The sequence below is a fragment of the Rhinolophus hipposideros genome, assembly GCF_964194185.1.
Source record: "Rhinolophus hipposideros genome assembly, chromosome: 11".
Lineage (NCBI taxonomy): Eukaryota > Metazoa > Chordata > Mammalia > Chiroptera > Rhinolophidae > Rhinolophus > Rhinolophus hipposideros.
The window spans coordinates 83,230,635-83,247,194 of NC_138057.1; the positions used below are offsets into that span (position 1 = coordinate 83,230,635).

At 63.3% G+C, this 16,560-nt stretch overlaps 3 protein-coding genes across 8 annotated transcripts; 2 read left to right on the forward strand and 1 right to left on the reverse strand.

Annotated features, from left to right (window-relative positions):
• The first annotated feature begins 1,052 nt into the window (after positions 1-1,052).
• On the forward strand, positions 1,053-6,587 carry SLC34A3 (solute carrier family 34 member 3). Of its 6 annotated transcripts, none has more exons than XM_081067130.1 (13): positions 1,053-1,432; positions 2,131-2,254; positions 2,493-2,582; positions 2,955-3,083; positions 3,163-3,306; positions 3,378-3,489; positions 3,586-3,781; positions 3,887-3,976; positions 4,058-4,145; positions 4,230-4,397; positions 4,471-4,587; positions 4,688-4,812; positions 6,016-6,587. In XM_081067130.1, the coding sequence occupies exons 2-13, from the start codon at positions 2,170-2,172 to the stop codon at positions 6,478-6,480; spliced, it is 1,809 nt and encodes a 602-aa protein (XP_080923256.1). In that variant the 5' UTR covers positions 1,053-1,432; positions 2,131-2,169; the 3' UTR covers positions 6,481-6,587. The 6 variants fall into 6 exon arrangements, with proteins under 6 accessions (XP_080923256.1, XP_080923260.1, XP_080923255.1 ...); XM_081067134.1 differs by having other exon boundaries at positions 1,427-2,008; XM_081067129.1 differs by having other exon boundaries at positions 1,427-1,968.
• Positions 6,588-8,755: 2,168 nt separating this feature from the next.
• TUBB4B (tubulin beta 4B class IVb) lies at positions 8,756-13,095 on the forward strand. The gene is made up of 4 exons (XM_081067135.1): positions 8,756-10,767; positions 11,050-11,158; positions 11,238-11,348; positions 11,881-13,095. Exons 1-4 carry the CDS (start codon positions 10,711-10,713, stop codon positions 12,939-12,941), a joined length of 1,338 nt encoding a protein of 445 aa, XP_080923261.1. The 5' UTR covers positions 8,756-10,710; the 3' UTR covers positions 12,942-13,095.
• CIMIP2A (ciliary microtubule inner protein 2A) lies at positions 13,077-15,973 on the reverse strand (the record flags this gene model as incomplete). Its single annotated transcript, XM_081066735.1, has 7 exons — positions 13,077-13,174; positions 13,482-13,599; positions 13,776-13,870; positions 14,136-14,262; positions 14,347-14,606; positions 14,681-14,895; positions 15,918-15,973. The coding sequence occupies 7 exons, from the start codon at positions 15,971-15,973 to the stop codon at positions 13,077-13,079; spliced, it is 969 nt and encodes a 322-aa protein (XP_080922861.1).
• Between the last annotated feature and the right edge of the window lie 587 nt (positions 15,974-16,560).

The following is a 16,560-nucleotide window of genomic DNA, read 5'->3' on the forward strand; positions in this document are numbered from 1 at the left end:
AAGTGTCTGGTGGCCAGTCGCCAGGGCCGACCTACAGGCCGCAGGGGCCGGACCCAGCCAAGGCTGTTCCTGGGGGTACCTGTTCCAGTGAACCATCCCAGAGGTGTGAGCTGGGAGCAGCGAAAGGGCAACTCCCTTCTCCCCTGGCCTGCAAGGCAGCCCTGGGGAGTTCTCACTCAATGAAGCTAACCAAGCCCCCACCGTGTTGGCTGCTGTTCCCTGCAGCTGTAAATTTACTGCTGTGACAAGTGTCCCTGGAGAGGGCCCTGGGCAGGAGAGGGTGGGGACCTGCCTGAGGTTGCCAGCTTAGCAAGGCCACTCCTGCCCTGAGCCCTTTCCTGACCCCCGGCTGCCTTCTGCCTCCTAGTGGCCACTAGTGGCCACCACACAGACACTTTGGAGGGGCCACAGCAGGTGCTGGAGGCTAAGGGTGCAGACACCCCCAGGTCAGGCTGCAATATTCCCACCCCTACCTGGGAAGGAGCTGTCACTCAGGAGCCCCTGGGAGGGACTGCTGGGCCCACCCTGGGTGGTGGGTGGCAGGAAGGGGAGGGACAAGGGAATTTGCTGAGAGGACACTCAGAAACCTCCTCCTTCCTTGGGGCAAAGTCCCCCAGGCACACAGCGATTGGTGGGCAATGGGCAGAGTGCTGGAGCCAACAGGCCCCCTGGGGAGACCAGGCCTGGGGGCAGGGGGAGGGGCTGGCCCCAGCTCTTCCTCCGGGCGTTCCAGGAGCAAGAAGGGAACTGACTTCAGGAAGGGGCACCTCATAAGTGATGGGGCCAGTCAGGGCTCAGCTGTGGAGAAAACAGCGTGGGCTGCGTCTCCTGGTCCAGGAGGGGTTGGGGGTAGGGCTGGGCAGCCATGTGGCCTTGGGGGGGGCCAGTCCTCCCCCCACTTGCAGATGGAGGTATGACATCCTGGACTGCTGCTGGCCACCACTGGGCTAGGGCCCAGCGCTGCCTCAAACCCCATCTAAACTGGAGGATCTCAGGGATTGGTGCTGTCCTTACCCAACTAGTACAAAGGGCTTCCCTCCCACCCTCTGACCGGGCAGGGATGAGCAGACAGAAGGTGTGCAGCGCTCTAGGCTCCCCTAGCCCACCAGCCACAGCACCCCTATGCGGCCCTGCCCTGGGCGGGCAGCGTGCAGTGCCCACTAGTGTCACACAGGTGTCTGCTCTCACACAAGTCCAGCCCCGCAACACCCTTGGTCTGGCGCGGGGCCCGGAGCAGCTGCCCTGGAGTGACAGTGGGACTTGGACGAGGCAGGTGCCTGGGGCTATGACGGGTCCCCCTGGGGGCCTGAGCTCTGGGTAAACATTAATGGGCTCAGTGCACAGCACGTCATGTGTGCACCCAGTGGATCTTTGACCTGAGGCTGCGCCCGCCCTGTGCCTCCTCCCGCAGGTGCCCCTCACTACCACACAGGTAGGAGCTTCGATCACCAGGAGGGACCCAGGGACACTGGGGCCAGGGCTGGGTGGCCGCCAGGCCCAGAGCTTACCGCGCCCCTTCCCAGGGCGAGAGACCAGCCTGTGGGCAAGCTTGACGGAGGGCTAACAGACAGCCTCCCCGGATCTGAGCCCTGGGGGTGGGAGTTCAGGCAGAGGGCTATTTGGGGGCTGCAGAGCCAGTGTGCTGAGGAAAGAAGCCTTGAGGTGGGGTGGCATGCCCAAGCCCCTTGCCCTGCCCTCTTCACTGGGGGTGGGGCCCTTATCATGCAGAGACGTCACCATTTGGTATCAAATGCCAAAGTCTAAGCCAGGACCATCTGCTGTGACCCCAATAACACCTGATAGGAGAGGTCCCCGGGTTCCCTGCTCCCAGCTACTTCCGGCCCTCGCCTCAGCACTGCCACCCACCAGGCCTTCTTCCAGCCAGGACCAGCGAGGGAGCTAGGCAGCCAGGGTCCCCTCAGCTCTGCCCCTTGAAACTGGACTGGGCTTGCCTGACAGCCGTCTGAGGTCACTGCAGTCAACCGCCTGTGGATGGAGGAATGGGGAGGTCACCAAGGCCAGCAGGGGGTCGGGAGGGAGGAGAACGTCCAAGGTCTCAGATTAGGGGACCCCAAGGGCCTGGCAGGGCAGGGGGAGGAGAGGTGTCTGACCTGCCCTTCCCCCCAGCAGATCCAGGCTTGGGCCTGGGTCTGTCCCTGCCCGAAATCCATGCCGAATTCCCTCACCGGTGGCCAGGTCCCCCCTCCTACTCTGGACACGGTTGGCCTGGTGGACCGGAGTCTTGGAAATGCAGGTACCAGGAGCCCAGGGTCCCAGGTCAGGGCCTGCCTCCCTGCCACTCAGCCCCTGACCCACCACTCTGGGTAGGCGGGGAGGGGGCTCCTGACAACTCTGGCCCTTCCCTCCCCACTCCTGCTTCTGCTCCTCACCCCAAGTCCCTCTGCCACCTTCCCCACCTCCTTTTGCGCCCACCTGGGGTCCAGGAAACAGCTGGGTCCCAGGACCTACCTACTTGACCCTGACCCCTGCAGGGACCTCCAGTTCTGCCCCCATCTTGGAAGAGGGGGCCGTGGACCCCTGGGCCCTTCCTGAGCTGAAGGACACTGGCCAGTCCTGGAAAGGTAGGTGTGGAGGTGCCAGGGAACTGGCCAAATGGGGCTCTGACTCCCCAGGGTCTGAGCATGGAGAGGGTCCCGGGGGGAGACAGAGCAAGAAGGGGGTTTGCCCCCGACAGGCCACATGGAAACCCAGCAGGCTGACCAGCGCCCAGGGAACCCTGGTCCCTCAGCTTGCTGCCTGCCCAGCCTGTCATCCTCCTCCCACCTGCTGGCAATTAGGCTTCTGGGAGGCTCCTGGGGCGGTCTGCCCAGCCATCCTGCAAAGGGACAGAGGAGAGGAGCCCAGGCCCTGGCTGGGGGGACACGGAGGCAGAGCTGGCAGGGCAGGCGGGGTAGGTGGGGCTGGCTGAGGACAACCCTGCCCTGTGTCCTCAGAGCTCAGCGTGGCCGGCAGGGCGCGCCGTGTGATCATCGGCTTCCTCAAGGCCTGCGGGCTCCTGGGCAACCTCTACCTCTTCATCTGTTCCCTGGACATCCTCAGCTCTGCCTTCCAGCTGCTGGGTAGTGAGTGACCGGCTGGGCGGCCCGGGCGGGCGGGCAGTCCGGCGTCCGCAGCCTCAGTGCCCCTCTCACCTGGCCGTAGGCAAAGTGGCCGGAGACATCTTCAAGGACAGTGTGGTGCTGTCCAACCCGGTGGCTGGCCTAGTCATTGGTGTGCTAGTCACAGTTCTCGTGCAGAGCTCCAGCACGTCCTCCTCCATTGTGGTCAGCATGGTGGCCTCCAAGCGTGAGTGGCCCCTCCTCCTGGGACGGGGATGGGTGGGTAGGGCACGGAAGACTGACGTGGCCCTCCCACAGTGCTGACTGTCCGGGCCTCTGTGCCTATCATCATGGGCGTCAACGTGGGCACGTCCATCACCAGCACCCTGGTGTCTATGGCACAGTCGGGGGACCGGGATGAGTTCCGGAGGTGAGTGGTGGGGGCGGGGGCGGGGCGGTGTTCGAGGGCCCCAGGGTGCGGGCCACTGGGCTCCACCACCACTCGGCCCGACCCCGCTGGCTGCAGGGCCTTCGCGGGCTCGGCAGTGCATGGCATCTTCAACTGGCTCACGGTGCTGATCCTGCTGCCTCTGGAGAGCGCCGTCGCCCCGCTGGAGAGGCTCAGTGCCCTGGCCCTGGATTTCACCAGCCTGCAGGCGGGGGTGCACACACCCCACATCCTCAAGGCGCTGACACAGCCGCTCACACACCTCATTGTGCAGGTGAGGGCGGTGCTGCCCTCGGACGCCGCGTGCCCCGGCGTGCTGAGGGGCGGGAGGAGGGTCTGCAAGGGTCCCACACGCGGTCATGGTCGCTGTGTCCCCCAGCTGGACAATGATGTCATCACTAGCGGCGCCACTGGCAACGCCACCAACAGCAGCCTCATCAAGCAATGGTGTGGCACCAGGGGCCAGACGGTGAGTTGCCTCGGACGCCACCCCACCTGCTGAGTGACCCCTGCCATACTGCCCGTCCTGAGCCCGCCCTTGCCTCCCTAGACCACAGGAAACAGCAGTGATTGTGGCGTGGACGCCCTTGGCCCCTGCCCGGGGAGGAACAGCTCAGCAACCACGGAGCAAGTGCCCTGTGAGGCCCGGCGCCCGCCCCCAGCCCCCCGCCCCCCGCCCCGCCCAGCCCTCCACTCACCCACCCACCCTGCCTCGCCACCAGGCCACCACCTGTTCGTGGGCACGGCGCTCACAGACCTGGCCGTGGGCTTCATCCTGCTGGCGGCCTCCCTGCTTGTCCTCTGCACTTGCCTGGTCCTCATCGTCAAGCTGCTCAACTCCGTGCTTCGTGGCCGCATTGCCCAGGCTGTGCGGATGGTCATCAACGCTGGTGCGCAGGGACTCAGGAGTGGGGTCAGGGTGAGGCGTGCAGAGGCTCCCCAGCTTACACCTCCTCCCCGCAGACTTCCCCTTCCCGTTCGGCTGGCTCAGCGGCTACCTGGCCATCTTGGTGGGTGCTGGCCTCACCTTTGTACTCCAAAGCAGCAGCGTCTTCACAGCAGCCATCGTGCCACTGCTGGGTGAGCCTGGCTCCTGGGCGAGCCTGGGTCCTGGGCAAGCCTGGCGGGAGGGCACTCGGTCACAGAGGTGGGACTCAGACCCCCATGCTGGCTCCTCCAGGGGTCGGGGTGATCAGCCTGGAGCGAGTGTACCCTCTCTTACTGGGATCCAACATTGGCACCACCACCACAGCCTTGCTGGCCGCCCTGGCTAGCCCCTCAAACATGCTGCTCAGTGCCATCCAGGTACCGCCCTTCCTCCCCCTCGCCTGGTCCCCTTGTGTCCAACCCTGCAGGCAGGAGGTGCGAATCCTGCCCCAGGCTGGCCATGGCCCAAGCTCTCCTGGTACCTATCTCTGACTACCCGCCTGAGCGGGCAGCCCCACCTCCTTGGACCCCAGTGACCCTGTGGTCATTTCTTTGACCCCCCTGTGACCTTGCATGGTCCTAGGGTTCCCCCTCCTCCTTTCCTTGTGGCAGCCCCTCCCTAACCTCCCCCCAGGGGCCACTGCTCTACTTTCCCAACCTGTGCTCCTGGCTGTGTCTCTTCCGGGTCTCCTGGCCCTGGGGTGCGAGTCCCTCTATTCCCTCAGCCCCAGCCACCTCAACCCAACAGGTCCCAACCTGGACAATGCGCCATGCCCCTTGAAGGCCCCGCCCCCCTGTGCTGGGTGCCACTCGAGGTGTCGCTGCCCCATCACAATTCTGCCTCCAGGAAGCCTCCCACTAGCCCGCAGCTCCATGCCCTGAACCCAGTCCCGTTTAGTCCTGCCTATTCTTGGGGGTCCACTGCTCTAGCTGAGTGTCCCTCCTCCATCGCCTCTGCCTGGGTGCCAACAGGGGCAGCTCCCGAAAGCCCAGTCTCGCCAGGCTTCATGCAGGAAAAGGAGCCCAGGCCCTCCTTGCTCCCACCTGCCCTCTCGCCTCTGACCCGCTGTGCACGCAGAGCCTCCCAGTGCAGGCCCTGCTCCACTGTCCTCCAGGAAGCCCTTCAGACTGTACCCACCAACACCGGCTCCTCCAGTCCAGCAGCCCCCAGCGGGGAGGGGGTGTTCCCTCCACATGGAACCCTGCACCTCCTACCCAGAGCCAGGCCAGAGCCCGGGCCTAGGTGGCCAGGCTCACTGAGGGACGAGGGGTCACTAGGCATGAGGTGTGACAAGCTAAGCCACATGTTGTCAGTGAAGCAGTTATCACACAGGACGTCAGACTGGGCTCCTGCCCCCAAAGTGGAGGAGGAGGGAAGGCAGGAGGAGCGTGCCCACACCTACCTGGCTGGAATCTGCCCTCCCAGGTGGCCTGTCTCAGCCAATGAGCAGCACCCCAGATAAGCTTCGGACTTAGTGTTCTTTCTGCCAGGGAGGGGAGGGGCAAGTAACTTGGCGAGCCCAGAGGACCCTGTGCCATCGGGCGCAGGCTCCTGACCCTGCCTGCCCTCACACCCTCCAGGTTGCCCTCATCCACTTCTTTTTCAACCTGGCTGGCATTCTGCTGTGGTATGTGGTGCCTGTCCTGCGGCTGCCCATCCCGATGGCCAAGCGCTTTGGGGACCTGACCGCCCGCTACCGCTGGGTGGCCGTCGTCTACCTACTCCTCAGCTTCCTGCTGCTGCCACTGGCCGCCTTTGGGCTCTCCCTGGCGGGGGACACGGTGCTGGCCGCAGTCGGGGGGCCCCTGGTGGCATTGGTGCTTCTCCTTATCCTGGTCAACGTCCTGCAGAGGCATCGGCCAGCCTGGCTGCCTCGCCCTCTGCGGTCCTGGGCCTGGCTCCCCCTCTGGCTCCACTCTCTGGAGCCCTGGGACCGCCTGCTGAGGCGCTGTTGCCCCTGCAGGGCCTGCAGCACCCCTCAGGCCACCGTCAAGGAGGCCCACTGCTACGAAAACCCGGACATCCTGGCCTCCCAGCAGTTCTGAGGGTGGGTGCTCCCCACTGACCCCTGGGTATCCTGGGGGATCCCGGTTGCAGTGGACTTCTGAGTCACCTGGCTTGCTTTCTTTGCAAATAAATGAGGCTGGGACCCAAATATGGGTGGTCTTCACTCTGGGACAGGACTGCCTGGGGATCCCCCTCCAATGGGTGCTGGGGTGGAGCAGCGCCTTTGCTGCCCCCTAGCGGACACTTGAGTGCCCGCTGCGAGCCCTCACGGGAGCTCGTCGCCCCCGTGGGTGTGGACACACAGATGACCCCGCCCCCAGCTCCAAGCTGGAACTGTTTCTCTTCGTGGCCGCCTGGGGACAGAGGGCGCCAAGTTGCAGCCCGGTAGTACGGAGACTTCCTGAGCAAGAAGCTGGGGTCCAGGGAGGTTGGATGCAGTCGGGGGCCCTTCCCCGTGAGTGCAGGAAGGAGGGGTGGCCGGCTCCCAGTTCCCCACTGCCCTCGCGGATGCCAGTGAGGCCCGCAGGCTCCGGCACAGGCAGTCCTCCCACTGTCCAGCCCGATTGTCCCCCCCGCAACCCGGTTGCCCTGGAAGCCATCACTGGACTGTGCACAGGCCCCCCCAAACCCACAGGTGTGTCCGGGAGTGAGCAGGGGACCATAATGACCAGGTGGCCCCAAGGCTCTCCATCCACCACTCCTTTATTCTGCGTGCTCTTCTCTCTAGGATGGGCAGGGCGCAGGGCTGTGGGGGTTGGGGGGTATAGGGCTCTGGGGACTGCCAGGCAGCTGGGAGAGCTCCTGGGCACGCTGGGCTGCTCCTTGTCAGCCACCAGGGCCACTCAGCCCCAAAGACCTCTACCAGGAAGCCAGTCCTGACCGCTGTCCCACCCCCTTGCCTGCACCTGGAGCCCACACAAGAGCCCCCGGACCCATTCCTTAGCTGCAAGGTAGGCAAAGGCCTCTGGGGGCAGGTGAGGGAGGAGGATGAGGCTGAGCGCTGTTCCTTCATCTGGGGGTGGCACCTGCAGGGAGAGGGCCATTCCCCCCACGGGCCCCCTGCCCTACCCCGCAGCCGCGCATTGGGTTTCCACACAGGAAGGCTTGTCTGCTGGCCAGCAGGTAACCAGACACTAGGGAAGTGGCCTGGTCCTCCTGCCCCTCCAGCCCCAGCCCGATCCCCGAGGCCACCAAAGAGAACAAAGCTTGGGTGAATTCTTCTCTCCTCCAGAACTCATACAGAGGAGACAAGAGCCACCTGGGTCAGGGATCTGATGTGCCACGTTTAGTCTGCTGCTGTAGCCAGTCACCTTCTCCCAGTCCAGGGACTGCCTGGATGGAACTGGAGGTGTGAACGGTCAGGAATATGGGGAGGGCAGCCCCAGGGCCCACTGCTACTCATGCTCCTGTCCTTTTACTACCCCCAGCCCCTCTCATTCCCCTCGGGACTCCACCTTGTGTCCCCCAGGCCCTTCAGTCACTCGCCACCCCACGAACCCCAGTCAACCAAGCTCCTTGGACTCCTGAGCGTGGGTTCACCCTGTCCACCAAGGAAGGTAGCCTCTGTTCTGGAAGCCACAAGGGGCCTCATGGGAGGGAGACCCCTGGAGCAGGCTCATGCACCCCCGCTTGCATTCCCCCCCACTTCTGTGACCTCAGGACACTCCTGCAGGTCTGACATCAGCCTCACAGTCCCTCTAATGGAAGTCCCCAAGAGGGGTGGAGCCTAGCTAGGTCTCCCGGGAGATTGGGGGCAGTGAGAGGGGAAGAGAGAAAGACCCCACATACCTCTCCTTCCGGGGCGCGTGAGGCCGCCTCGGGCGGACTGCCAGGTCCTTTGAGGCCACGAACGACTGTCTGCCTGCTGCCCAGCCTAGAGGTAACACACCCTCCCGCTGGGACCATGGCCACCGGTAAACAAAGCCATCCTTGTGGATCCTCCAACAGCTGCGGGCTGGGGCAGGAGGGCCAGGCGCCCAGCACTCCCACGGCCCCTGCCTGGGCTTCCCTGTGCCCTCCTATCCTGCATCCCACCAGGCCACAGGCCCCCACTGGGCCCACCTCTCCACAAAGCCTCAAGAACACCCTGGGCTGGGAGTGGAGACTGACAGGGCCACACCAACCAGCTCTGTGCAGCAGTGGCAACCATGGCCCTTAGGCTCGGGCCCAATGACCACAGGGAGGCTCCAGCTGTCTTGTTGCCAGCCAGCGTCCACCTTGCTGGGGCAATGGGAGGGGCAAAGCGGACAACCAGGTGCCATTCAGAGCTCTGGGGCTCACACCTGGGCAGGTGCCACCTCTGTTTTGTTACCTGTAAAGTGGGGGTGCTGTAGTGAACTGCCAGATCTGTGGGCACTGGTCACAGGAGCCTTTTCCAGGGGTTCTCAGAGAGTGAGGAGCAAACTCAGCAGGGCTTTGCACAGTGTGGGGTGGGGGCGACCTGAGCTACTCCCTCTCTCTGATTTGTGACAACTCAGTGCTATGAGGCCACATGGCCTGCCTGCTGCAGTGGCAGGGCCTGGCCAACTGCGGCTGGGGCAGCTAAGCCAGCTACTCTTGCAGGGCACTGTGAGGAACCAGGATGCCAAGCAGTGGTCCAGCATAGCCCTCATGCCATGGCCTGGCCCACCTTCCCGGCGGGCCTGAGGGGGAGGGGGTGGGTCCCTGAGACCTGCTGGGCCTGCCTTGCATTTTGACTTGGTGACTCACTCTCCAGGCCAGGACCAGTCCTGAGGAGACAGCTGCAGACCACTCTCCAGGGGTGGAAAGGGTAATCTGCATCCAGCGCTCTGCCTGCCCCAACAGTTTTACCCGCAGACAGCAGCACACAGTCGCCCACGGTAACGCGCTGTACCGCGGAACGTGCTGCAATGCCGCAGTGTGCCGGAACAGCCCGCCACTGTGCACTGCACGGGAAGAGGGCGCATTCTTGCTAGAAAGGCAGCGGCAAGGGGGTACTGCCCCCAAACCCTCACGTTGGGGGCCACGGAGAGTAAGTTTACTGAGAAAACCAGGATCTTGAGCGGCCCAGTGGCCACCACCAGGAAGACTGTCCAAGAGTGTGATTTACCCTTTTATGAATGTTAAAAACATAACGCAAGTGTACTGTTTTCAAGGCGATTGAGTAAAAGAGCGACCACGGTAATTTTTTTTCCTTCATAAGATTCCCCCAAACACAAACAAACTGAAAAGTAAAGGCAGCATTTTGTCAGCCCAGGCGCGCTGATCTGTGGTTGGGGTAACAGGGCCCGGAGCCCGGAGCCCGCCCGCGCCCGGGGAGGTCTGGGCGCCGCCCTCGTCTCCACGGAGCTCGGTGCGCTGGGGGCGAGGTACCAAGGTGACGGGCACCCGGCCAGCGCCGTCTCCACAACAAGCTCACGGCTGCCGGGCAGAGGCCCGCCTTCCCCTCCTCTGCCCTCCCCTGCTTCGGGCCCGGCGCCGCGGCCCACGTGCTCCCTCACCTGACCGCCACCGAAGCCGGCGTGCGGAACAAGGAGGGGCGCCGGGAGCCCAAGGCCTCCGCCGTCCTGGGGGAGGGCCCCTACTCCACCCACACGCCAGGCTCCGCGATGCCGCCCCTTAGCAACCGAGCCCTGTTTGTCTCTGCAGCGAACGGCCTTGCGCCCCTCCTCCGCTCCGAGACCCCGCAGGGTGGCCTCGGCCACGCGCGGCCCCCTTTCACGGAGATCCGAAGCAGCAGCCCTCCAGAAGCGCAGGCTCGGGCCCGCGCGCTAGCTTATCCGGGCTGCGGGGACGCCTGCACGCGTGCGCGCCGGTCCGCCGCCCGGTCTACTTTTCCCGGGCTCTGGCTCCGGACGGCGCCCACCTTCGGCCCGACCAGCGGAGCGGGCGCGCGCGCCCGGCGGCACCGCGGCGGTTACCAGGACGCTGGCCCCGCGCAGCCAATAGCGCCAGCCTGTCGGCGTGCTCTTCGAAGCCAGCCAATGAGAGGACAAATCAATCATTTGAAACATCCAATGGACAGAGTACCGCCGCGCGAAGGGTGTCATTTTGATAGGGAGAGCTGAGACTGCGGCCGACCAATAAACAGCGAACGGCATTGGGGAGGCGGGCGTGAAGGATCTCGATTGATGGAACTTTAACCAATCAAAAAAAGACGCTTGCCAGCCTCGTTCTGACAGCCCAATACGAAGCTGGCGGAGGCGGGTGCGGTGGGTATATAAGCATTGGCGGAGCGTCGGTTGTAGCATTCTGCGCTCCCGCTCCGTGGCTGTGTCGTCTGTTTTCCAGCCTGCGCTGCCGCCGCCATGAGGGAGATCGTGCACCTGCAGGCCGGCCAGTGCGGCAACCAGATCGGCGCCAAGGTGGGCGGCGGGACTCCGGGGCCCCTGCGCAGGCGGGCCTACGGGCGGGGCGGGAGGGAAAGATGGCGGCGGGCGGGCGGCGCCCCCGCATTGCGGCTCCGCGCGGGCCCAGGGCCCGGGCTGCGGTCGAAGCCGGGGTGGGGGCTGCGGCGCGGGTCCTCGGGGACCGGACCGGCAGCAGGGGGGAGGGGAGGGGAGGGGAGGGCCGCGCCCGTCCGGGGCGGGGCCGGCTCCGGGCAACGCCGGCGTGACTCAGCCCCGGCCCGCCCGCGTCTCTCGCAGTTCTGGGAGGTGATCAGCGACGAGCATGGCATCGATCCTACCGGCACTTACCACGGGGACAGCGACCTGCAGCTGGAGCGGATCAACGTATACTACAATGAGGCCACTGGTGAGACTCCGCACCCCTTGTCCATCCCCCTCCTGCCAGCCGGCGGTCGTCTCCTCGCTGACGCTCTCCCTTCCCCCAGGTGGCAAGTACGTGCCCCGCGCCGTGCTCGTGGACTTGGAGCCGGGCACCATGGACTCCGTGCGCTCGGGGCCGTTTGGGCAGATCTTCAGGCCAGACAACTTCGTTTTCGGTGAGCCTCGGATGGGGGCTGGGCAGTGGGCTGTTAGCCAGGACTACTCAAAGGTCAAGGGGTACCCAAGGTCACGGCCCTGAGAACTGCTGGGCCGAGGTCTCATCCACTCTGTACCAGGAGAAGAAGCTAGGTCCCCTGGCCGGACACTCTCCTCCCCCTCTCCAGTCACTCAATCCCCTCTGCTAAAGCCGCTTTGGGAGGGAGGCCCAGCTGTCTGCCCGCAGGGAGGCAGCAGGGAGGCAGCGGCAGATGTAATCTCCCCACAGTGAACGCAGTGGCGGCTCATCTGTCCTTGGGAATTGGCAGGGGCTGCCCGTGGGAGGGGCTGGTTTATTGTTAAGCCACCTTAGTTCAACCCTTAACTAAGTTTTTAAGTAGGTAGGTTGTTCCCTTACTTGGGGGGTCCATCTGCTTTATCAGCATGGTGAGTTCTGTGTGGCACTTCACACCACGTTATTTGGCCTTTTTGGCTTCCTGATCAGTGGTGACCACAAGCGTAGCCAGAGTGATCAGCTGCCCTCTCTTGCAGGTCAGAGTGGTGCTGGGAACAACTGGGCCAAGGGGCACTACACGGAAGGTGCAGAGCTGGTCGACTCGGTGCTGGACGTCGTAAGGAAGGAGGCTGAGAGCTGCGACTGCCTGCAGGGCTTCCAGCTGACCCACTCCCTGGGTGGGGGGACTGGGTCTGGGATGGGCACTCTCCTTATCAGCAAGATCAGGGAGGAGTACCCCGACAGGATCATGAACACCTTCAGCGTGGTGCCGTCGCCCAAGGTGTCGGACACCGTGGTGGAGCCCTACAACGCCACTCTCTCAGTCCACCAGCTGGTGGAGAACACGGACGAGACCTACTGCATCGACAACGAGGCCCTCTACGACATCTGCTTCAGAACCCTCAAGCTGACCACACCCACTTATGGTGACCTGAATCACCTGGTGTCGGCCACCATGAGCGGGGTCACCACCTGCCTCCGCTTCCCTGGCCAGCTCAATGCTGACCTGCGCAAGCTGGCTGTCAACATGGTGCCCTTCCCGCGCCTGCACTTCTTCATGCCCGGCTTCGCCCCGCTCACCAGCCGGGGCAGCCAGCAGTACCGCGCCCTGACGGTACCCGAGCTCACCCAGCAGATGTTCGACGCCAAGAACATGATGGCCGCCTGTGACCCCCGCCACGGCCGCTACCTGACTGTGGCCGCCGTGTTCCGGGGCCGCATGTCCATGAAGGAGGTGGACGAGCAGATGCTCAACGTGCAGAACAAGAACAGCAGCTACTTCGTGGAGTGGATCCCCAACAACGTGAAGACAGCCGTGTGTGACATCCCGCCGCGCGGCCTGAAGATGTCGGCCACCTTCATCGGCAACAGCACGGCCATCCAGGAGCTGTTCAAGCGCATCTCGGAGCAGTTCACGGCCATGTTCCGGCGCAAGGCCTTCCTGCACTGGTACACGGGCGAGGGCATGGACGAGATGGAGTTCACCGAGGCCGAGAGCAACATGAACGACCTGGTGTCCGAGTACCAGCAGTACCAGGACGCCACGGCCGAGGAGGAGGGCGAGTTTGAGGAGGAGGCGGAGGAGGAGGTAGCCTAGGGCCGCCAGGGACCCGGAAGCGTGGAGGCTGGGAGAACTCTTTATTCACTCACAACCTGTCCTCTGATAGCCGTGTCTCACTGTGTGCACCTGCTCTTCTTCTGTCTTGACATCACGCTGTACAGACAACCACCATTAAAGCATTTTCAGTGTCTGCTCTCTCCTCTCCAGTTCCTTCTGATAGGCCTTACGGGTGCCGTTGCCAAACGTCAGTGCGAAGTCATCCCTCATGGCTGCAAGGGCAGTGCTGCAGCTGAGCTCCTGGCCCTGCCGTGTGCAGTGGCTGCTGGGCACAGGCTTCCAGGAGCTTGGGGCTGCCCTGGGCACCTGCCACGGAAGGCCTGCCTATCCTGTCCACACTAAACCTCCAGAGGGCCGGCGGAGTTGGAGGTGGCTTTGGTTCAGGGAGCCTCGGCCCTTTCGACACTGGGGAAGTGGGGGTACTGAGGACAAAAAGCTCGCCCTGTGCCAGTGGGGCAGCATGGGTAGGGGCCCCAGCCACCCAACCCATCTGCACAGTGGCCTGCTAACCACACTCACATGGCACGAATCCCATGTAGAAAGGTATCAGGCCCTGGCTGTTGTAGATAGTTCTGTTGGGCCAGTGTGTTCTGGGCAGCCTCTCTCCCTCGGTACAGATGGGGTTTCGAAACAGGAACTGCAGAAATGTGGACATGGGCTGCCTCCACCAGGCAAGCAGCCCCCAGTTGTCCCTCCGGGTGGGGGAGGGGTGTCTCGTTCTCCCCTCCCCACAGGCTGCACAGCAGGGAGCCTAGCTCTGGGCCCGGATGGGGCGGGGCCTCTGCCCACTATGCTGGGCACTCAGGTGGGTACCTGGCTCTTGTCAAACTCGTCCATAGCCTGTGTGACCCCATCACGGTAATTCAGCCCCATCATGCAGGCAAACCGGGGGATGAAGCCAGCATACCCTGGGGTAGGAAGAGGTCAGGGTGCTGCCCCAGGTCCCCTTCACCACCCACTTGCTCCTTGGGGTGTCCAGAAGTCTGTCCAGGCCCCTTGATGCCCCTGAACATTGGTCAGATGGGAATGAGCGGGCAGGCACTTCAGCCTTGGGGAAGCTGGGCTCCAGGAAGGGAAGGAAGGGCCTGTGGCAGCCCTCACTCACCCTCATCCTGCCTGGGCCCCTACGGGCTTGGGGGGTGGGTGTCCCCGCCCCGGGCCCTGGGCAGCCACCTGAGATGGCCTTGCGTTGGATCATGTTGGGGTGGTCCAGCTGGGGCAGCCTGTGGAACCTGCCCACATCTAGTGTCTCCTGCTGGTGGGCTGGGGGTGGGTACTCGTTCCTCCTGTAGTGATATAGCTGGGATGGGGAGGGGGCAAGTTACCAGCCCAGCCCCCACCTGGGTCTGGCTGGGGTGAGGCTAGGTCCCAGTGCATCTGTTACCTGGTACTGCCCGGGGCCCTCGTGGACAGGGGTGTTCTTGCAGCCCTCCTCCCCGTATGCCAGCCGCAGGCCTGGGTGTCCGAAGTCCCTGGAATCCCCCTTCCTACCTGGTGGGCACGGGGGATAGGGGGGGTAGGGCATGAAGCCCGCAGGCAGTGAGACCTGCCTGGATACGTTCTCAACCCCCGGCAGCCCCTCGGCGTTCACCTCCTGGGGTGAGAACCGGCCCAGGATCTCAAAGTTCTTGTAGTGCTTCAGACCTGTGGACAGGGAGGCTGTGAGTGACAGCGGGCAGGAGGGAGGGGTAGGGCGGGGAGCAGGGGGCGGGGCTTACCCGTGTGGTGGGGAATGTAGGGCTCTGTCAGGTCGCGGCAGGGGGTCAGGGGTGGCTTGGACTTGCTAAAGTCCTCGATGAACTTGGGCTTGGATATGGGCGACAGCACAGAGCAGGGGCTCTTCTGCACGCTGGGGTCTGTGAGCAGCTGGGCCGTGGTGCGTCCATAGGTGTTCCCCACCTGGTAGCGCAGCTGCGGACAGAAGCCAGCATAGCTGCAGAGGGAGAGGAGGAAGCAGGGCCGGTGGGTGACAGCAGGACCCCTGCGAGCAGGGTGTGCGTCTAGCCTGCCAGCCCCGAGCTAGGTACCCGACCTCATCTACGGAATGAGGGTTGCAGCAACACTTGCCTTACTGGGGTGTTGGGGGCTTGAATGGGCAGCACACTGAGAACAGGCCTGGCCCATAGGACACGAGCTCCATTGTCACCAACACCACCATCAGATTGCCATGCCCCCTCTACCCAGTTAAGGGGCTTAAAGGAAGCATTTACAGGTGACAGGGTCCGGGCCCAGGCCGAGGCGCCGGGGGCCCACTATGCACAAGTTGGTACCACTGGGAAGGCTTGGCAGGACTCTGGCCCAGGCTTTGGCCACCCAGGAGGCTGGTAGCCACCCTAACGGGACCAGATTTGGGAGGCAGGCGGGAGAGCTGCTGGTAGGCAGTGAAGGTCGAGCTGCGCATCAGGTAGCTGTCATGGTGAGGCCCCCGGGGGTGGTCGGGGGTTCCGAACCCTCTTCAGTATCTCCTGTCCCATCTTTCCCCTCAGAACCATTGTGGACTTAGGTCTGGTTCCTTGCCAGCCTTTTTCCGTTTCTGTGTGGCTCTGTGTGTGTGTATGTGTGCGCACGTACACACACACTGTGGAGGGTTTGTTTTCTTTTACATGGGGGACGGTCTCGTGAGGCAGCCTGGCGTCCATGCCTATCAGCTTACTCTGGATGCTTATCTTGTCTAAAGTGTAGAATACTCTATGGAGTTAGCGTCCAGCATTCCTTCCGGCAGCCTCTGCCAGCTGCTGGGCCGTCCCAGGTTGGTTTTCTGCTCTTGACCTGCTGCCCACCTGGCTCTCAGCGCCGCCATGTCAGCAGGGAGGGTAGGCCTCTGCCCTGTGCAGCCCCACCCCAGGCCCCTCAGCCCTTGGGCCTCACTCCCTCCCTGGAGACCAGCTCTGGGGTTTCCTTCACAGCTGACCTTGAGCACAGGCCACAGCCTCCCTGCGGGGGACTGGCGCTTACCCAGGGATATAGTGAGGTTCTGGTGTGAAGAGGGTGTGTTTCTGAGTAGTTGTCATCTAGCCTCAACTCCGTCCTTACTGGCTGCAGCCCCTTCCTTTGGCTGGCTCCCTTCCCTGAGAGGGTCTCTGTTGCCTGGAAACCATTGTGAAGAGTCCCCATTGTTGGGCACCCCCTGGCCAGGCCCTCCTTGAGCCTGAGTGGAGTGGTCCCATTTTATAGGTGGGATACCAAGGCTCAGACAGCAACAGGCTGGGAGGTGTGACGCTGAGGACCTCAGAGTTCACAAAATTGGGACTGTTGGTGCAGCTGAGTCGGCCCTGCTGGGAAGTGGGGGGCGTGAAGTCTTGTTACCCTCAGGAGGCCAGCATAAGGGTAAAGGAGCCCCCACCCACCCCAAGTCCTCTCCTCAGACGAGAGACCCTGGAAGACTTGGAGACACAGAAACTCAGCAGTGAAGTTGGCAGGTCTTTCCCCTGGACCTGGGCACTATTTTCCATTTTAAACTTTTTTTTTTTTTTTTCTATAGGAAGGTCTTTCTAACCATACAAAATATCATAAAGGAAAAGATTAGAAGGTTCAAGTACATGTCAAAAAACAGCATAAACAATACTAAAAGGCAAACAAAGTGGGGGGAAAAAAATCT